At 42.0% G+C, this 22,755-nt stretch overlaps 1 protein-coding gene across 4 annotated transcripts in view; it reads right to left on the bottom strand.

Moving 5' to 3' along the window:
* Nucleotides 1–4,924: 4,924 nt before the first annotated feature.
* poc1b (POC1 centriolar protein B) overlaps nucleotides 4,925–22,755 on the bottom strand; it is a 53,456-nt gene continuing 35,625 nt past the window's right edge. The window contains exons 11-12 of one of the 4 annotated variants that reach the window (XM_074633667.1): nucleotides 7,108–7,419; nucleotides 4,925–5,777 (exon numbers count right to left, since the gene is read on the bottom strand). In XM_074633667.1, the coding sequence (XP_074489768.1) occupies nucleotides 5,628–5,777; nucleotides 7,108–7,419 (462 nt within the window). In that variant the 3' untranslated portion in view covers nucleotides 4,925–5,627. Of the gene's footprint in view, nucleotides 5,778–7,107; nucleotides 7,420–15,786; nucleotides 15,883–19,406; nucleotides 19,682–22,755 lie in introns of those variants that run through there. The other 3 variants (XM_074633670.1, XM_074633671.1, XM_074633668.1) reach the window with 3 other exon arrangements.

The raw sequence follows: 22,755 nt of genomic DNA, 5'->3' as shown, positions 1-22,755 counted from the left end.
CCTGTTTTTCAGAGACAGGCAGGAAGTGGCAGAAAAGAGAAGAGGAGGAAGAGGAGGAGGAGGAGAAGAAGAGGGTCTGTTGATTCAGTTGGGAGCTAAAGATAATGTTTGCCTTCCGTCTTGTGCCGGCAACGAGGCAACAACTTTACCATGTGGGGTAAAATGATTATATACACAGAAAGGTTGTGTTATATTTTTGTAAAGAAGCAGTTAGGAACCTGAATTTTCTTCTCATCAGGGTGGAAAAACCTCCGAAACAGCATCTAGGACCCCTGAGGAACACGGGCACGTTCCACTGAAACGCAGACTAATAAAATGCTTCGAGCAACTCTTTAAAAGGAGGGTGACTTATCTGACCTATTAAACTGCAGGGAGACTTTTAAACCTGCCCTAAACATTGCTGAACAGTTAAAGGGCTGGTTAACTCAAACCACAGCGCAACAGTTTTTATTATGATTCAATTTTCTTTGGTAGAAAGTGGCTCCAATGAAAACTGATGGCTGTGAAATCTGTAGATTATCCAGAGAAACTGGGACATTGTTTCTGTATAAACACGTTGCTGTTCATTTTAAAATGTCATTTTTTTCCAAGAAATTTCCAATCACCTCCACTGTGTTGGGGTTGAACGCTGATATCTCAAATCCTGAACAAACAAAACTAAATCAATCTGCATGGCTACTAGATACCATAGATGTAAGAGAGAAAATATTTTTTTCTTGGGTGAACTGACCCTTTAAACAAAAAAACAAAAAATCTGTAATAGGTTCTAGCTGTCAATCGATTCAAATATCGAATTGTGATTAATCACATGATTGTCCATAGTTTATCATGATTAATCGCAAATTAATCCCACATTTTTGATATTTTTGACATTTGACAGAACCTATTTTCATTCACATATCTTGAGGTCAGAGGTCAAGGGACCACTTTGAAAATGGCCATGCTAGTTTTTACTCACCAAAATGTAGTGCAAGTTTGGAGCGTTATTTAACCTCCTTCCTGACAAGCTAGTATGACAATTTTTTAAATTCCATATGATGTCAGTATCTTCATTCTAGGTTTAAAACTGAGCCCGCTACTACTTAAAAATTGCGTTAAAGAAATGAGTGGTGTTAAAACAAATTTGCGTTAACGCGTTATTATCGCGTTAACTTTAACAGCTCTACATTTATTCCATGAACATCCCTCACAGGAACAGACAAAGACCAACAGATAACCGATATCTGATCAAAGGTCAATAAAAGCCTGAAAAATCAATATATAGATATATATATATCTATATATATATCTATATATAGATATATATATCTATAGATATATCTATATATAGATATATCTACAGATATATATGTCTATATCTATATATATATCTGTCTAACACTAACAGATAATTGCTTCCACAGCCAATAAACTCAAGAACAAACATAAATACAAACAGTTCAGCAATAAACTGGGAGCATGCGCTCGCCCGGTGGCAAGTCAACAGCCCCGGCTGTAAGAGCTCCTTCCTCAATATCAACAGGAAGCCCCTCCTCCAGGAAGCTATTAACAGGTTATGGGATCATGTTCACAACGCACTAAAGACACACACACACACACAAACACACAAACACAGGGGTTAACATCACGCTTGTGTGTGTGCACTGTAAAACAGGCCTGTGTGCACTTAATGAGATCGAAGTGGAAGTGAAGGTGGAAATTGGTCATTAAACGTTTGCTTGTGACTCTCTCTCCTGCTTTTGTACACAAAAGGTTTTCCTACTGAGTTTGTTTGTGTCTTTGTGTGTTTCCACGTGTATGGAAACACAGGCACGCGAGTCTGAGGCCTCCAGGGGACATTTCTGCAAAGTGAGGTCATTTTGGCTGATTCGCATTACTTCAAGGAGTCGCTTTTAAGGTTCTGTTTAGTTTTACAAGAATAGTCCACAAACAGGCTTTTTATGGTGTTCAGTGTATTTCAAAATTTGAGCACTTTAAAATTCTCTGCACGATATTCAACAACTTTTGTCTACGTAAAGATATAGAGGAGTAATGTCTACCTGAGCAGAGAATGAAGTCTCCCTCCCTCTGTGTGTGTTGTAATCTGAGTTTCCCTGTGCTTTGTTTACATGTTAACCATGTTAGTGCCCTACTGCCTAGCTCATGGCTGCCACTCTGCACTGCGTTCAGACGGCAGTTACAGTTGATAATCGTTGCGGAAGCGTAGCACTCCCCCCCCCCCCCCCCCTCCCCCATCAGGTAAACACGGTTATCTCTGTCAGCACTGTTGCTGTTGTTTGCACAGTTAGCTGTTAGCCACCGGCTCAGCTGTCACCATGTTGGGAGTCATAGAGTGCCACAGGCATGGAGTTAGCATTTTAGCACTTCCTGTTCCTTCATCTGGAAGTCAATGTTTTTTTTGAATGGGTTTTTAGTTAAATGCCTGAAATAAGGTACATGGTTAAAAAAGAAAAAAGACGGTTGCTAACAAGTGGCTAAATGAGACTACTAAATGTCATCATGCCAACTCGTCCGCCTTTACAGCCTTGTTCGCTCATGCAACCGTGGTGTAGTACGTTTATAGCCTAACGTTACCTTTTTACTTCAGAAAAGTGGTGATTGTCTTGTGTAAGTATCATAAATGTTTGTTTGCCACAGAGCTTATTTTCTGCAATAATCCAAGACCCAATGGAAAAATCCCATTGGCTTTTTGTCGAGAGAACCAGGGCAATTCTAACTTTCTGGTTGGCCTACAAAAATACGTCATCCCTGGAGAACTCTACTGAGAGGCCATATTTTAGCACCTTTAAGGACTTCTAGTCCATGTTGGTTCAGAAGTTGATCTTGACATTTCAGGTTTGACCTTTGGAAACAGTAGTTGACAAAATGATAGCAGCTCATGGTCCACTTAGTGGCTCTTTCTGGAGCTTTCAAAAGAACGGGAACAAATGAGTAAGTGGACCTCGAGTCAAGATCCAATCCACAACCTTTCGACCATATACATTTAATGCATATTCAGGATCATAAAACCATTTAAATTTTGAGATATAACACATATAACAATGTAAGAAACTAGTAGGACTTGAGATTAAGTTCTCGTCTGGTAGTCCCTATACCAAAAGAAGCGTCAATGTGAGGAAGTATAGGAAGTCAAATGTAAGTGTCCTGCTCTGTAAATCAAGAATTGTGGTGATATACCAAGACAGATGTGGAATCAGGCAGATGTTGGTCTAAACTTACTCAGATTTTTTTCTTTTTAAATTGACTTTTCTGTTTTTTTCCCTCATCTATTTATGCATCTTGTCTTTTTAATGTCGCGTGAAACCTCAGCGCTTCCACCACTCCACCAGACTCCTCTGGGCAGTGGGTGAACTGGATTGGTACCCGATCTCAGCAGGCCACACCACTTTCTGTAACTAGGAGAGAGAGAAAGATGGAGGAGGAGGAGGAGGAGGAGGAGGAAAACCAGTAAAGCCAGAGAGGAAGCTAAGGATGTGGTGGGGAGAGCAAACAGCAGCCAGCGGAGAGCTCCCCCTTTGTGTGGCTTTCTTACTGCTTCCTCCCGACCTGGCCGCATCGCTCACCACATCTCCGCCGTAGGAAGAACATAAACAGCTACAGTCTCCACGCTGGGCGAGAGCAAGCCAAAACATTTCACAGTCACTGGTGGAGACAAGAGGCAGTATGACACGTATCACATGAACAAGCTTTAGCAGATAACAAGCTGTACGGAAGCCCACTACCGCCAGCAAAACAGAAATGAAAATGATAAATTAGGGGTGATAAAAAATTCAATATTTAGGATAAATTGCAGGTAAAGAGAGACTGCATTATGTAAAAAGCTTTAGATAGGAAGTTAGAGTGTTGCCCTTGGCTTTCTATGTCAATTATGAGGCACTAAGTCAAAATTATGATAAGAATACACTTGACTTACTAGATCATAGTTATGAGATAATAAGTAAATCTCACTTGATACTAAGCCATAATGTTAACTTAAGTCTATTTTATGAGATGTTAAAACCTAACAATGACATAATATCTCATAATTCTGACTTAGTATAGTAAGATATACACTATTATAGTATATCATTTTGACATACTATGATAATTTAGAATTGCAGTAGTATCTCAAATATCTGACTAATGTGGAATCCGTATAGAAAGTGTTTTTAGAAGTGTTTTTGGCACACTTTTTTAACTCTTTCTTGCGTTTAGTGAAGTGAAAACTTCACAGACAGCTGTTTAACTCAAACAAATATCCCGTTGTATATGTGTTTTGAACTTATGAACCGTATTGATCGAGGCTCCCAGCTGTCTGTGAGCTCGCCTGTTTCACTACAAGCAGATTCTTCTCACTCGCTACGGTGGGCGGGTAAAAAAAAAAGAAAGAATCAATACATACAAACACTGTGGATTTCTTTGCCTGGAGCTGACATGAAAACTTATTTTGGTTCAGTAAATGTCTGCTGTCAGTCAGCCTGGTGGAGGCAGGTTAGCCAGGTGATGGGAGACGAAGTCAGTGTGGATTGGATGAGAGAACGCTTAACGTGCCGCTCACGTCTCGCTTCCAGTGGGGATTTCAATTAGTAAGTATAAACATTTCCAATTGTTTTTCACAACATTACATTTTTTTCCTGGCAGTATTGGGATTCCATATGTTGACCAGTCCAAATGTAATTTTTTAAGTCTTAAAAAAATAAAATAAAATAAAATAATAATAAATAAAGGTCTGTAACAGCAATTACTTCTCAAGAAAGAATACTAATAATAATCTAAATTCAGAGCACAAAAATAATTTTTGGACCTATGAAAAAAAGGTGTGGTCTTAAAATGAAGGAATTATAAACTCAAAATTAAAGGGCATGAAATCAGATTGTAGATATTTTAGTTTTGCAGACACCCTGTGAACATTAGTTGTTATCAAAATAAAAAAAATACTGAGTGTAAGAGTTTATTTTTTATTTTTCTGGACATATATACAGACAATACTAATAACATCAGTGCAATATATAATATCATTTAATCATATAAATTATATGAGTCGGGTTTTAAAATGTAAAAAAAAGATGCAAACAAGATTACAATGAAATATGTAATTGCAGAAGACAACAACTGCTAAAACATGAGCTAATACACACATATACACACGTAAACACACACACACACACACACACACACACACACACACACACACACACACACACAGAGAGCGAGGTCATACAGCAGACAAGCACCGTCTGTTTTCATAGCTGCAGCTGTCCAGATTGGATGTAACATCCATATCAACACACACACACACACACACACACACACGTGGAATGTCCCAGCCAGACTGCGCTTGGCTGTACAGCTGGATATCCTTAAGAGGTGAAGAAAGACATGTAGAAAATATGTTGGTATTACACACACACACACACACACACACACACACACACGCACACGCACACACACACACACACACACACCACAGCTCAAATCCTGATTAACCCACTGACCCCTGAGAGAGACCACCAAGGTGGACATTTACAATCACACTCAGACACACATATATGTACATAGACACAACACACACAGCAGTCGTGGGAGTTAAGCAGTGCAACTCAGTCTGTGTGTGTTGTGCTGCGGTGTGACGGAGGGCGAGGTCGTCCTCAAGTGAAATGAACAGGTGATCCATCCGTCTCCTCGCTCTCCGTCCTCCGCCTCGATCGCACGTCCTGGAGGATCTGGGATTGGTTGAGGAGACACTCCTTCAGCTTGTCCTCGGTCAGGGTGAGACGCTCCTCCAGCACTGAAACAGTCTTTGTGTTTGATGAGATGGGTGGGGGTGGGGGGGGTACAATAATTATAAAGCAGTCATAGAATAATTATACAAGTAGAAAATCTGAAGAGCAGACATCAGTCTGAGAGCCTTGAAATCAATCCTGTCGCCATTATGGACAAATAACACAAGAGCTAAAGAGGGACGGAAGAGGCTTTTTAGTTCCTGTGACACATCAGGACCGCAGCACTTTGGCCTTGATGCTGAAAGTAGCTCATCAGCACGGTTCTGATTATAAAACTCTTTGTTTTACAGTTAATTATGTTACATTTTTCATGAATTATCGCTTCAATTGGAGTCATCGAGTGTTTTCTAGGGGTGATTTTCTGGTAAAAAATGCACAGCAAACTTAAATTGTGTACATATACATGTCTGATGACATGTAGCGGGCCCAGCAATATGACCTGGGCCTTCAGCAGCAAAACTCTGCTGCTGGCCGAAGGAGGAGTCTCCACCTCCCACCGGAGCTCCAAGTGCAGGTCGAAGCCGGATGTGGGTCTGTCCGCGGTGGGTTGGTCGCTGCTGGAGGCCCCGCTGGAGTCTGAGTTAAAGGAGTTTCTGGTGAACCTGCATGAGATCACCAGAATCGGACCCGATGGCACCGATGGCAGGCATTCAGAATAACTATATAGAAAAAGATGTTTTTCTCGCTGATGGTCTTGTTTACTTATGTAGGTCATATGGAGGCATCAGTATTAAATTGAGACTGTTTTATAACCAGTTAAAAGTTCCTCACAGTAACTTTAAAGAAAGAAAAAAACACAGAAGTTAAAATATCAAAAATAATTGAGAGTTCAATAAAATTAAATATGAAAAAATTATGAATTTAAATATATTGAACACATAAATCCTCCAGCCACAAACACTGCTTCAGCAAGTTAAATCCCTAGCCTACTGTTCAGCTACCAGTGACACCTGCTCAAACAGGTGCAGAGCGGGGGCAGGTAAACCATAAAACCTTCTTCTAGTGGCTTCTGTGTTTGTTTTTTATGCCTTTTTTATTTGACTTGGCCTCAGATGGAAAACCGCTGCGAGTTTAATGGATTAATAAACTGCTTCGACTGACTTTCATATTAAGAAAAATATATCAGATTGCAATCTAGATCTTTCATCAAAGACATTTTGATTGGTAAATGTGACCAGACGCTGAGATTAAACCCTTCAGACAGAGGATTATTAACTTTCAACACTAACCTGTTGGCCCGCCTTCCACACTTTCATATTCATTTCCACATTTTAATGTTTTTTGTGTGATTTCACACCCTGCCAGTATCCTGAGTTGACAGTTTGGACCTTTACTAATAACTGACCTGCGTGAGAATATCCAACTGTTGAACAATGTGCCTCAGCGTCGAGTCCAGACTCGATGGATGCCCGGAGAGAACTTCCAGTGGGTGCGTCTGCCCTCTCTCCTCTTCCTCGTCCTCCTCCTCTCTCCTTCCTCTTCCTCCCCCGCCGTTCCCAGTCTGGCTCCAAACAGCCGCACCTGCCCCGCTGGCACTTTCGTCTCCCATCCATCCTCCCACTCTTGAACTGGCCACGTGACGCGCCGGCAAACCGTTGGAGTGGTGACTGTTGGCGCCGGCCTGCGTGGACGTCAAGTGTGTTCGACCGTTTAAGAGCTGGAGATGAAAGCGAGGAGAGAAAGAAAGACTGGTCTTCAGCTGATTGATTTTCAGTGCATTGTGCTCTCCTATATTTGTGGGGGTGTTTTCTTTGACACAAGTGCTGTGCTCAGGTCGGCCGTGAATTTCGCTCTCATCAAAGGCATTGTATCCCAGAAGAAACCCACACTAAATCAAATCACCATTGTGACACCTTGACATTTAATTGAGGACATGCCACTGAAAACAATGGGACCTTAAAATAATACCCCATTAAAGGCGCCGTAAGTGTCCAGCCTGATTCAACACTCTGCTGGAAATGTACATGAAGCAAAGAGTGAGGGACCAGAAAAGGACATTTCACTGAAGAAAATGTCAGTGTGCTCGCTTCCACTGCAAATGTGCAGTCGAAACATTTGAAACAGCTTCAATGGGTAAAGGTGTAATGTGTCCACAGGGGGTGTTTTTGGATGCGAGAGATCGCCTCGCTTCCCAGCATTGGACGCTTGATGGGCTGCCACAAGGCACCTGATTGAACGAACGCTTTCACTCGTGGCCTGCTGCTCACAGCTTTCAAACTGGAACGTTTGGAAACTTTCTTCTCTTATATTTCAAAAACAGTTCAGTGAATCTGTCTTCACATTTTCCAGAGGTGGCGAGTTGCGTCAGACGTCCCTGATTTGCATAAAGTAGCCTAGACCTCAACTTTATGCAAATGAGGAGCGGCCAATGAGAACGCTATGGTACCAGAACGCATTGCACGGCTGCTAACATAGATAATGACTGGGAAGAGTATTAAATCTCTTTAAAGGACGGATCCCGTGGACACGTACCATAAAGCCGAAGTTATTCTTTCCGCATCCGCAAGTACGCGAAGGTCCGCTAGGGTCCGCGTGACGTAAATTTCATCATCAGAGGGTGTACGCACAGGCTTTGTGCAGACGGTCTGCGCTACACCACTACACTACAAGTGGTAGCATAGCGGTCTATACTGTGCATGGGTAAAGCGCGTGCTCCAAGCGGACAGTATAAACAGAACTTCAATCCGTTGTGTCCTTAGCTGTCCGTGTACATGTCGTTTGGGTGTATAACCGAGGCTTAAGTGTGAGCACTCAAAGAAGTTAAAGTGAAGGTAGAAGTTTAATCTCTCAGTTGAAGTGTAAGCACTGGATGGAGTTAAAATTTCAATTGTTAATAATAATACTAAGAACACACAATAAGTGGAGCGCTTAACATCTAGCCTGCTTTATTGTCCTGTCTGAAATGTACAGGAATCGGAGTATTACTTTGCCCAGCTAATGTGTATTGGTGATACATAATGCTATGCAGGTTTAGCCAACATCCTTCCTGTCTCATTGTTCTATCAGTGGAGAAGGCCTTGAGCCTGTTGTAACTTGGCAGACTGAAGAAGGTGGATGACTCACACTGCTGGATTACTGACTGAACGACGGACTCTGTGACTGACTGACTGACTAACTTGCTGGCAAAAGGCAAGTTCACGAGTTTATTTGCACTCTAAGGCAGGGAGAGCGATAGCCACAGAGCAAAACAGAGAACATCTCTTTTTTTTATCTAACCTTTACTTTTATCCAGAGCGGTCGTAACAAAATGATTTTCCTTTTCATGAGTAAAGAGAACCACATGGTGGGAGAGCGAACAAAGAGAGAGAACTTTATGTTCAGTTTAACCGGGGACACATTTTCCTCGTTCATCATTTATCCGGGCAGAGAGAACTGAGCATGACTTCACATTTAAATAGTTTCACACATGCACAACAGAGGCTTTACAGTACAGGCACAGGATTCTACAGCTGAGGAGTGTTGTTGCTCAAGGACACCTAGAACAACACTGGGGAGTTTGCAATTCAAACAACAACTTTCTAGTCGTGAGACTTCTACGGGAGAGTATTAGGGCCAGGCATAAGAAAATATATGAGAGGAGGAAGATTTAACTTTTTTTTTTGTGTGTGTTTTGAGAAACATGTTGAAATGTCGAGAATAAAGTGGAAATGTTGACAATAAAATCAAAATACCGTTTCGAGAATAAAATTGAGATGTTGAGAATAAAGTCGAAACATTGATCGTTGAACATTTGAGAAGAAATTAATCTACTAGCGTAAGCACATACACATACAGAAATTTTGACTTTATTCTCTATATTTTTAACTAACACTCTCCGTAGACTTCTGCTCCTGCTTTGACTGAGAGAGTTTTCAACTAGTATGACAAGCAAGTCAAGTCAAACAAATGTAAAAGTTTCACAAACTGAATTCAAGGGTATGAATTTATCGATAAACTGATTGACAGATAAAAGACATCTTTAGTAGGGCAAGAAGAGAGCCATAAGCTCCTCAGCTACCTCACTTGTATCATTCTTTTTGTTCCACTTTGAATACAGACTGCAAGTAAGGACCATTACTATTGATCCATTAATCTGTTTTCGATTAATCACTTACTTGTTTTGTAAGAAAATAGTTTAAATGACCTATCATAATAACCAACGGTGACGTCTTCAAATTGCTTGTTTTGTCCGACGAACAGTCCAAAACCTCAAAATATTCAATTTAAAATGACTTAAAGCTGAGAAAAGCAACGAATCCTCACATGTGAGAATGTTTGGAGCATTTTTTGGTTAATAAATTACTTAATTGCTCAATTACAATATTTTCACAGAGTAATTTTATGTCAAATAGATTAACCATTTAATCATTTCAACACTATCCAGGCTCTCTGCATTGGCTTCAGATCAGCACTCACACACAAATCACGACACTCTGAACAGCTGTACTCCGATCAGTGTCTAGACTCTCCTCATAAACAGCACCAAGTGAAGGAAAGTTGGGTTTTCGCCCCAAAATAATAGTAGGGTCTTGTGTGAAAGGTGGAGGGGGGGCAGGTGGTGTTTGGAGCGAACGAAGAGGAGCAGAAGGGGGGGAAATAAACGAGGGATGTGTCAGGAGGATGGAGGAGGAAGGAAGAGGAGGGTGAAGGGGAGGCGGGTGTCACACATTCCTGGCCTAATGCATGGAGCAATCGATTCCGGCTTGCTTCCTGCGCACTGTCCTCACTTCAAAGAGAGCGTGGAGGGAGGCAGGAGAGGAAGGAGGGATGGAGGGAGGAGAGGAGAGGAGATGAGGAGAGTGTGTGTGTGTGTGTGTGAAGAAAGGAGGAGGGAGAGTTACTCTGAACTCCTGAGTGGAGGTGAACAAAGCTGTCAGTGTGTGGATGGTGAGTCTCTCTTGCTATCTCCGCTCATTTCTCTCTTTATTTTCTCCTCTCTTTATCCCTCCAACCCCCCCTTCCTCCCCGGCCACATCTGGCCAACATCTGCTCAGCTCATTTACACTCAGCAGATGCAGACCTCTATCGCTCGGCCCCCCTCTCCGCCAGGAAGTTTGGGTGCAATCAAACATTTAACAGGCAGGGTACCCTGGCTGGCCTGAGTGTCAAATCAATGCACACACACGCAAATTCAAACTCATAAAAAGCACAAGATTTTATGAAACCAATGATCCCTAGGGCAAATAAAGAGCATTCAAAGGAAGCGTGACATGTGATCACTGCAAAATATTGAGAATTATGCAACAAATATATAAAAATCAAACATCTTGCAAGATGTAGAAGCATATAAACGAGTTAATTACACTATCAGGTACACAGAAGAACGAGGAAAATCATGTGAACATGCAAATCTACAGTCATACTAGTTCACTTAATCAAATGTACTGACTACAAGTCTTGTTACTTCCAGCATATTAGACAGAAGCTCCATAAGGACACTGTGCCAGCTATGCAAAAACAAGATCAGATTGATTATGATACTTTCAAGGCACATGGAGCTAAAGCATGATATCTAAAACAAGATCCTCATAATTACAACGGTCATTTCTCAGATAAAATCATCTCTGTGGAATGTCAGGGGTCATGGCTCGCTGTAACCGCAGGCCAGTAGTGGCGGGAATGTGTGGCGATGGCGTGAAGCCAGACAGTTTGATGAGTGGGTGGTTAGGGGTCGGGGTGGCAGAGCAGAGCAGAAACTAGCCGCTGTGATAATAAGGGGGGAAGTGGGAGTGACTGGAAAGTGCCCCGGAGATGATAGCGAGGCAACAATGTCCACGTTGTCTCGGCGTGGCGTTGTGAACGAAAGACTATTGTACATCACTGGATTCTGTGGGATAAAGAGGCTCGGTGCTGAATGCCTGGTGAAAGGTTACCAGGTCATGAGGGGTTAAATGCTTTGTGTAGTAAATTGTGATTATTACTGCAATACATGAAATGTTTCCACGTTAACTGATAATCAGATGTAGAGTGAGAGATGCTTATTCATTGCTCATACCGTCGATAACTTCACAGCAGATTCACCCTAACACGGCAATGTTATCAGGAGAGCAGTTAAAAAGTTAGCGTTCGCGGTGTGATGTTCACGATCAAAAGGATCCTCAAGAGAAGAAACAGATCAAAAATAGCCTCCCCTCCATTTCTAATCACAGTTGATGTCTGATCGAAAACATGATTACCATGAGTGCCAGAATTAGCTGCGCTCTCTCTGTTGGCAGGAAACCCTCAGACACTGTGACCCTTACATCAAAAAGAAGCTGTTTGATCTTAATTGAAGGGCCTCTCTGATGTTGCGGCTCCCCCGCTCTACCTGAAGCCACATACTCATCTTCAATAAAAACACCTGATGTTTATTATTTAACTTTGAAAATCCTCCTCATGATGTGAGCAAAAATCCTTCTAATGCTAATTCTATATGCTTTCCATTATGTCTAAAATGCAGAAATAGCTGTGGTACATATAATCATCTGATGTGATTGCGCCCTAAAATTGTAACTTTTTGTCTGTCAGTCCAAAGCGAGATTAAGAAAGTATTTGGGAGAGATATACCTCTAAATCCACATCATTTTGTACTGGGATTAGACCCCAATTATGAACGTAGGTACAGGTACATTCTTAGAGTCGCTCTGTGTGCTACACGCCTCACAATATTACAAAAATGGTTGGACGAAGAACCCCCGATATAGTAGCGTGGTATGAAAAACCTTATGTCTATTGGAGAGACTATCACATGTGTTAAGAGACGTACTCTTGATGTGTTTGTAAGTGACTGGTCCCCAATAGCAATATACCTGGAAGAGGAATGGTCAAGAGTAATAAGTGGTAATAAGTGGTAACAAATATAACAGTATGAGTACGTGCAATTGTTAAATTCACCGGGTTGTGACAATTGCTGATGCTCACATTTTATTCTTATTTATTTATTAATTTATTTTTGTGAGCGTGTGTATCTGTGTGGATTTGTATTTTGTGGTTTTTGGTATGTCTTCTCTCAATTGTAGGTCATGGTATTGTGTCATTTTATTATGTTGAAAATAAAAAACAATGAAAGAGAAATAACTTCACATTTTCACCGTACATCTTATTTTGAAATGAGGCTCTAGTTAAAGACAGGGTTGACGATGTTCTCCAGCATACACTATTTGTTATATTGGTTGAAATGGTCTTTACACCCCGACAGCGATCCATTACTTATGAGCTCTGAAAAAGGACTGGAAAAGAGCGGTCATCTGTAGCTGCTGTAATCCTGTAAAAACGTCTACCAATCACTGCCTCGCGGTCCGCTTGGAAAAAAACGATCAGATGCCTCCCTGCTCGTACTCTACCCTTGGCGTGCACTAGCCTGAACTCAAAGTGCGTCGCCGCCGCAAGTTTACTGGAGAATGGAAGATGAAGGAGCCCCGAGGCGAGGGGGCGGGTTTAGACGGAGCTCCTGAGGCGATGCTACTTTCTTTCCAACATCGTCGACCCTATCTTTAATAAAAACAGTCCTTTTCAAAAGAAAATAAGCTCATCACTCATATATTCTGCATATATTCAACAACATAGATATAACATTTTGTGAGTAGATGTGTGCAGATCAGGTTTTTCTTTTTAATGACACTAAAAGGCTGAAATCTAAATTGTAAATAAAAATCGGCAGGGTGAGCACGTTTCATAAGGTGATCGGTCTCATTGGTCAGAGCATCCTTCAGTGTCCACTGGAGAGGACACAGATGGGGCTCTCCAGCCTCGTGATGTTTAGTATTCAACGCTGAGCTGCCTGCCCTCGTGATGCCAAGTGCTGGCTGTTTACATGCTGACCATAATGAGACAAATATTGTCTCATAAGCACGACTGAAGGTGAGAGCGTGACTGCACAAAGTGACACTCAAATAATCTATGTGACATGGGGTTAATGAATGTATTCAAATGGAAATTATGAACAGAATAACTTCTTGGAACAAAAGTTGTTCAAGGTTGAAACTCTCCCATTCTCACGTATCACTAATCAAAAACGTGAATACACAACGTCACAGGCAGAAATGCACATACACGCATCTCTCTTTTCAGCTCTTTCTGAACGCTGTGAATACACACACAAACACACAGTCCAATTTGTGAGCTCTTTCAGCAGAGTAGCGTGAGTGCTTCAAACAATCAACCAATCAAACAGGTCTGCGGGTGTTTCCCTTTGTTGCTCTCCGTGGCGCTCACAGGAAACGGACTATTAGCGACTGTCAAGCTGCATCTGTTAAGAGAGAGGTAAATACACCACTGCTTGACTTCCTCCTGAGCCTTTTATCCAGTATGTCATGAGAACACGGCAGCATGGCTTTATCAGGGAGGCTATACAATGGTAAAAATCTTAATTTGATTCTAAAACATGTATAAAGAAGTGTGTGGTCAGTCAGCATGCTGGTGAGTCAGCGCTGTCAGTGAGCACTATTTTCATCACAAATCTGAAATTGGCCGCCGTGTGTCTCCTACGTTTGATATGATGGCTATGATTCAGTTTGATTGATTGCAAAGCCTACTCATCGTATTATGTAATGTCTTGAACTAATTATATTAATTCATTAATTTTATCAAAATAAATCTAGATAGAATCTTTATGTGTGTGTGTGTCCTTTGCATATCTCAAGAACCGCTCATCCGATCGAATCACACTTGGGGGGGGGTGTATTGCTGGGGACCCCATGGAGTGCTTTGTCGAATTTGGTGCAATTAGGACATTTGACATGCTCAATATTAATAAACTTTGAATAAACAAGCGAACGGTGCGCTGTTCAGCAGCAGGGGCGAGGCTTCAGGGCTCCTCAAACTGTCCAGGATGTCGTCCGCAGCGGATGCTGGATATACTAACGTTACAACCAAACTCTTCTGTACTTCCCTGGAGTCGATGAGCGATGAACAGTTCTCGACAACGCTGCAAGCAGCACTTCTCTGGGGCCAAGCAAGCGGCCTGCTCCGAACGGGCACGAGCCACCGACAACACTGCAAGCAGCAATACCGGGAGGCTAACGGGAGCCAAGCCAATTGGCCTGCTCCAAATGCGGCCACAAGTAATACCGGGAGGCTACCGGGAGCTAAGCGATCGTTACGTTCCGAATGGGCACACGCTTCGAACGGCCACAGCACGAACAGACACTACATTAGTACGAATAAAAACCTTAACAAGAGTTGTTGTTGGTGTTTCAAAGCCTTTACACCCTGCACAAAAAATGCAGAAATCTTTTTTAAATGTTTCATAAAGGAAAATGATCAAATTAGAACATGATGGACAAGGGATACTGGCATCTGAAACGTATTTGTCTAAGTCTAGTGTGCACTCATCAAGTAACCTCACCACTCCTTTCCTGTATTAGACGGTTGGTGTGGAACTGAAATTGGTGCTGTGATGGTAAGGGAGCGTTTCCTGGTCACAGGATGCCATGTAATGCCGTTAATAAAGCAGGCTCCACGGAGGGAGGAAATCCTTGTTAGAAAATCAAAGGAGGCATTAGTCGGCCCTGACCCTCCGCCCTGGTTTCACTTTTCTATTTTTGCAGACCAACACACACTTGCAAATGCAATCACATGGTTGCCCTCTGGACACTTAACACACATGCAGTCCAAGCAAACATCAATGGTGGCACGTACACACACACACACGTACTATTGGCTGCCATTCGTACCAAAAGATGGACACACACACAAACAATTATTCACTCAACAACTAGCACCGCACACACAAACACAGCTCACACAGCTGGAGTCACTCTCCAAAATTCTTGCCTTGATTATAAACAGCAGTGAGGACCCTACTCTTCGCAACACAGTCACACAGACTAGAAGATAACCTCTTGAACTCTATGAGAATAAGAAAATGGCACTGCATTAAAAAAGTAATACAAGGGGCTGCGCTGGTATGGGCATCATGTCAGCATTCATTTTATCTACAGCTGGGTCCAACAGATGACCCTGTGCAAGAGATCAACAGTACCACAGCAGGTTCTGTGCGTTGACTTGGGCCCAACTGTTTCTAGTCTGTATTCCTTCACCTCCCATACTTGCTCCAACTCCTTACCCAGAGAAGTGACATAACGCGTCCCAAAAGTCAGTTTTCGTAAGCAGGGGTCAGTTTGCCAAGGTCCCTGCCTTGAGGGTGGTGGGGCCCACATTGCTGTGAGAGAACACAGGAAATAAAAAATATCAACAGTACAATGTACCGTCACGCCTCTCTATAACAGCAATTCCATTCAATTCATGCCTTTTAGTGTTCATTACATGTTTAATGTGATGTTTTAAACTCTACAAACTGCATTACAGATGTGGAACAAAAACTAAAATGATCCCTTGAGGCGACATTGCTGCATGAAATTGCAGGAAACAAGAAAACCGTGGATTGCGGTCAGGTTGTGGTTGCAGAGGCAGCAGCAGCAGCAGTCTTACGCAAGTGTTCAGACGGTCATTAGCCCTACGTGGGAAGAAGTGGACGTCACCCATCGGTTTAAGGACTGCCGTTTTGCAGCCTCGAGTTCAGCATTTTTGCCATCGCATCTTGGTTGTTTGCAACCAGAAGTGACATGAGAGGGTGGAGCTAAGTACAACCGAACGCTGAATAAGACATTTTCAGGCGACCAAAATGCTACAATTAACTTTCATGAACTGAAAACACACTGTGAAAGGGTTAAAGTTGTAAGACAAAAATACAGACGACTCCCAGACCGGACAACGCTGTGGTAGCGACCTGTCAATCACAAGGTAGCCACGCCCTAAAGCATCCCCTGCTTTATGGTCTATGTGACTCTAAATGGGACCATAATTTACTAAATGAACATCATGCTGTATTGAAGAAGACTTGAAACTATTACGATTGAGGCCATAAACTCATGTTTACAATGTTTACTGAGGTAATAAATCAAGTGAGAGACTTCTATACAATCAGACTTCTTTTTGCAACCAGAGGAGTCGCCCCCTGCTGGCTGTTAGAAAAAATGCAAGTTTAAAGCACTTCCGCATTGGCTTCACTTTTCAGAGGTTGCCGTCTGGGGCCGACACCGAGTCCCAACTTAAAAACCACAGAGTTGTCTGGCCAAACAAAGTTGAACCTGGCTCAACCTTTGCCGCAAGGCAATGCAACGTCATCCGGCAAGAAAATACGCACAAGGTCACATTCCTGGTAGATTACTCTGTAAAATGAATACTGTATTTTTACTGCTTACCTTGTGATCGCTGTGACAAAAGAGAAAATGATTGTAACCTTCTAAAGTTTCTTGTCTCATAGTTTTATAAACGGCTGTGTAGTGTTTTGGCACCTGATAAACTTTAAACTCGTGGATTTATTACTCAAACCGGACTTCCTGGATCATATTTCATTGTCTCATTTGTCTCATTCATTGGTCTGAATTCCCACTTAGAAGAGGGAACAGTGGCATGTACTAGTAGTACTAATAGCAGTAGAAGCAGCATTAGTGCTCTATGTACAGACTGAACCAAATATAACTGTCATTAAAAACTAACCTGCCTCCTGTGTGGTTATAAACAGAAACACACAATATCCTCCACCCCTGACCTTTAACCTTTAATAGGAGGACAGGTGGCAGGTAGAGCTGGCCAGAGATCTGAAGCGTCTGAAGGCTTCATTTCCTCTCGGTATTACCAAGACACCACATCAGAGGATTCATTTTCCATTCATCTCGGTCACACCTAGTTGTCACGTACCCAGGTGCTCTATCAACACCTGCACCGTGGCATTGTAGCTCTTCAAACAAAACACAAACACACAAACCTGACACACCAAAGCATGTGCAGACTAAGAAAACAGGCACATGAACACATGCTGTACACACAAGTCATGTTACTATAATTTAGCTGGAACCGCTAATCTGATCCAAGAGCATCTTTGTCAGAGGATCTTTGTCAATGTTGATGTTTTTGAAAATGCTGAAAGACGAGCAGGAAGCCGAGACAAGGTTCATGTGGCTTTGAGGAAGTGGCTACATCCTCTTTATTTCTCACCCTCCCTTCCTCCCTCCCTCCTTCTCTCTCCCCTATCTGTCTGTCTCTGACATCCGCACAGCAGCCACCCTCACGCTCAGTCAAAAATATCCTGCTCGGCGGCGGATTGCGTTTTCTGACCGCATCGCACACACACATGAACAGAAAACACCTCGACCATGAAAAATAAAAAACAGCTAACTACAACTATACATAACACACAAATAGATCATAATTGCACATGAAAGCACAAACAAATACTGTATCTCCTCTTCGAATAACACATACTGTATACCGTACACAATTATGCATAGAGGAGCCTGAAATTGCACCGACACACCTTTATAGAAACACATAACACACACACACACGAGTCAACCCAAGAATACAGTATGTTTCTTACACACACATTACAAGGACACACGCAAGTAAGCAATTCTCACATCATGAGAAACAACCCATGTCCAAGCCAAAACACTCAAGATACAAACGATAACTATTCCATAAATACAAATTCTGTTGAATGAATGAATGCTGTGCCGCAGCGATTCATTCACAACAAACGCTCCTCATTCTGAGGAATTATGCAATGGGGGTCCTCGTTGGCTCCGCTGTCGTGCCACGGTGTCAGCATTTATTTGATAAGTTATGCATAAATGCAGCTTTTGGACGGAAGGTGTGGATTCAATCCCAATGGCAGGCAAGACGTATATCTCTGGGAAATGTGCGAACACCGGCAGATGGAGGTAGAAAAAGTGAGAGAGTGGGAAGAGGAGACAGAGTCTTCTTATGTAATGGATGGAGAATTATGTATAACATGTAAAAAACAAATAATGTATCATTTCAATATAGATTAAATGAATTATGTAGTCTTTGGATGGGAAACTGCTCGTCCTGCATAATGCCGCGGCAATCTGTTTATATACAAACTAGATTGGGGCATATTGTAATGGATTCTATCGGGTAAAATAAAGCCGATCAAAATCTGATCCGTTCTTTACTGTACTCTACTGTGTTCTGTCCACCTCAGCCTGCTGGTGTTGCAGAGCTGCTCTCCTTAATGACAGCTGGACTCTACGCTACAAGCATTTCACTGCATATGTGAGTGAATATTAGAATGTGTGAAAGTAAAATAGATATATTATATTATTATATATTATAAAACTTGCCTGTCGTTGGGTTAAAATGCACCCTGCAAGCCAGTGTCTGGAAGTTTTAGTCTCAGGACTGCTTTTCAAGGAAATAAAAGCTTCTTTTGGCCCATTGTTGTCTGCTTTAATTGCGGTCTAAAGATCTGCGAAGATTAGGCAAATTAGTCCAATGTTTGACCAATCAGTGACGGTCATCCCCTGTTAACCCCACCCTGAGGGGCGCAGGTAAAATGTTCTGTCCCTGGTCCCTACGGTTAAAACGCAATGAGTTCCCCAAAAGGTTCCTAGTTACGGGGGAAAGTTCCTGCCATAGAAAATCGGCAGATACTCAATATTAAAGGACTCAAAAAGACCGATCGGGACATCCTTAGTTTAAAGTCATGCAAACACATATTGGGCCTCTTGGGGTGGTTGGCAGTAGTACATAATGTGTCTTGCCTAATAAAAGTTAAATTAACTTTCTACTGTTGCTTATCCCATAATAAATATGATGTAACAGTTGGGATTAATGTGCTGCTGATCAATGAGCGGAGTTTTATCATTGAACTGTAATCAATCTCAAGTTGTATTTATTTATATCTATCAGGATATAAGATACCGGGTCCAGAAAATGAGATATACAGAAAGAGAAACAAAAAATGATCTGAGTGAGACAGTAAAAATTCTGGAGAAATAAAGCAAGTCTAGGAAAAAGAGGAGGAAAGCTGTATATCGGTGTGAAGATGAACTCGACACTCTGACCCACTTCTGCAGGATGAACGAGCGAGCATCTGTCGCCGAATCCCACCAAGAATGAAGACGATGACTCATCGCCCGCCACTGCTTAGCTCGCTGAGAGAAAGGAGTAAAGAGAGGTAATGAAGAGACGGAGAGAGAGAGGCACAACATCTTCCCCTCTAATCAATCTTATCGCTCACACCCAAGAGCAAGATGTTCAGAATTTGATCAGAGGAAATGATGAACATGTGGATAGGTGGGACACTACTTCTTCTGAGACTTCTGAGACTGCACTTCTATTCACTCATGACTAAACACCTAACAGTATGAACCCCAAATGCTCTGACCAGATATTATGTTGTCTTATGATTTATTTTCCTTATAACAGCATCATCAAACTCGCAGTTCTGGAGCCAGAAATGGAGCCATTTCCCTCAGGAGTTGGTGGAGACCAAACCAGAGCCAAAGGAGAATAAATATTGGACTAAAATTCATCAGGTGGCCAGAAACATGACTGCTAATGTTTCTCCGTGTCTGCTGGATTTGCAGATGGGCAACTCTTTGCCAACACATTCACTATATTAACTTTATAAGTTGATATTATTTCAACATTGTGTTTAAAACTTGTTGTGCTGCCCCAAAGTGGCAATACAATTAGTTTTAACCAGCTTCAAACCCCCCAGAAGTAACCTACCAAATTATTAAGATCTCAAAAGATCCTCTGGGATGCTACTAATATATTTCAACGTCTATCAAGATTGAAAACTGTTTAAAACTGCAACCGTAATCTGGGAGAAAATATGTTTCCCTTGAAACATAATTGAGAATGCAGTTTACTTGAATATTTAGGTGCTTTCAATACTCTGTCGCTTACTGGATAGAACATAGCACTTACAATGATAGGGTTACAGGTTCCCACTCATGCTAAAAATGGACACAGTGTTGACAGTGGAGGGTTTTGGTTGAAAGCATCCTTGAAAAAAAGGTTGCTGAGTGTTCATTAGATATGGACAAGCACTTGCAGCGTTGGTGTGGAAACAGGCTTTGTTGGCCATGAAGTGGATTGTTTTGGGACCACGAGACAGCAAACAGCTAGTACGCCCTCTCATTAGTTCCCACTTTGGGTCAGAAGACGCCTTCAATTTACCCCTCCTCTTTAAGAAGAATGAGTCATACCGGAGGACAAGTCGTGATCTGGACCACTGCTTGGTGAAAAGCCCTCATTATCACCAGTCTGCCTCAAAAACAACGGGCCAATGTTCACAGGGAATGGACTACAAACCCTTGATTAGTTCAATTCAAGACAAAATGTCCAAACAAGGACAGCAGACTTGCGAAAGTGTGCTTCAGTGGCTTGTGGATAAATATAACCCTACATGATGTCTAAATCATAAACTCGTGGGATTGCAACGGACATACGATCAGAACCGACAAACCATATGTGCAGGTGGTTTAGTGAATCTGTAATCACATCTCAGTTACAGCCAGCCAGGTGATAATGTCCAGTTTGTCTGTCTTCATGAAAAAGTGTCTGCCTTTTTTCAAGAGGACACTCCACCCGCTTACGTAATAACATCATGCCAAAGATGAGTCATCGTCATGGGACACGGAGGTTAAGCTTCCTGCAGCTCCCATGAAGAGCAGTAATGCTTTCATGTTAGGGATGTAACAGAGAACATACACAGATACAAGGACACAGAACCACCTACACAGACACACCTGCACAGAGATAGGAAGGCACACCAACACACGAGTCAGATGAGAAGCTGCAGTATCGTTAAACACAGATTTCACTGTTGAGCTACTTTGTGTTAAAGGAAAATTATTTTTTTTACAGCTATGGTTATTTTCTTAGTTTTCATTCTTTTGGGTTGTAACAACAGTTTACTGCCTTCGGTATTGTGTGGCTCTATGAAGCAACGTTGTGATAACCGGGTCCCTATTTTGTTTGTATCTCGTGCTCTAATAGGCTGCGCACAAGCACGCAGGTGACGTGACAGATATTCCTGCCAACAGGAGAGGGTGGCCTTGTAAACATATAGTGCATCATCGGCTGCTAGTAGGGCAGATATTTTGATAATTGATTAAACTGTTGATTATTACTTTTGATTTATTACTGTCATCATCCTTTGCACTGTAAAACTGCAAGTACACAACTACAGTAAGTACAGAAGGTCAAGCCTGAACCACAAATTAGACTTGCAAAATGCACTTTGGTTGATAACTTCATGTTCCCCTTTATTTTGTGTCACAAGCAATTGAACAGTTTAGTGTAATCTAGTCAATGATTACAACTGAATCATATGTATGGTGTGTGTTTGTGTACATTTCAGTGCTGAGAACAGGTCATTCGTGTAACAGTGAGGTTAGGCGGGCAGGCTGTGGCGGAAATAAACAAGCATGTGTGGCAGTGTGGCTGTAATGCATGAGAGCAGGAAGCTATTAACATGGCATTACCAGACCAACAAGGGGCAGGAAATTAAATTTGGCTGCCTCTGAGAAGGTTATGTCCCTGCCCTCCCTCGTGGTGGGTAATTGATTAGTATGGCTTCCACAGCTACTGTGCTTTTCCACTCAAAGATTCCATGTTTTCTACATTTTTAGAGAGCACAGACTCAAAACTACACCTTTTGAGGGATGGCTGTTTGTCTCTTTATGGATATAAAATTATTTTTTAAGTTTAAGCATGCTTGACTGACCAGGACGAGCACTTGGCAAGTGGGTCATATAGCGTGAGGAGCGAGTATTGTTGTTTACTCTGGATATGCCGAATAAAAGACCAAGCGCAGTTACCAAGCCTACAGGGAGTCAGATTTAACCCATATTGAAAAAGCACTGCCCCCGTGCCCTCCCCGTGCCACAGCAGTGTTGAAACATGGTGGCCATTGGTGTCAAGTTAGAGTGTTGGCCATGTGTGGTTTTCACCGTGCTTCTCCTCTGAGTGGTGACAAAAAAAGATATTGTTTCCTGCTTCAACTAACTGCACTAAAATGATGTTATGATTCACAATTCACTTTAAAATAGAGGTGTATCTGCAATATTGTAAACTCCTGTATCACTTTGCATATTTTGTGACAACGGGACTGCTGAAGATGTAGTACACATCTGAGGAGCTGGAAAATAACTTTGCTTCTGAAATCATAAAGACTAAAATTAGGGCTGTCAAAGTTACGCGATAATAACACGTA

This window comes from Sebastes fasciatus, chromosome 4 (assembly GCF_043250625.1).
Source record: "Sebastes fasciatus isolate fSebFas1 chromosome 4, fSebFas1.pri, whole genome shotgun sequence".
Taxonomy (NCBI): domain Eukaryota; kingdom Metazoa; phylum Chordata; class Actinopteri; order Perciformes; family Sebastidae; genus Sebastes; species Sebastes fasciatus.
Note: the sequence above shows the minus strand (reverse complement) of the source record. Positions and strands in the feature narration are given on the sequence as shown.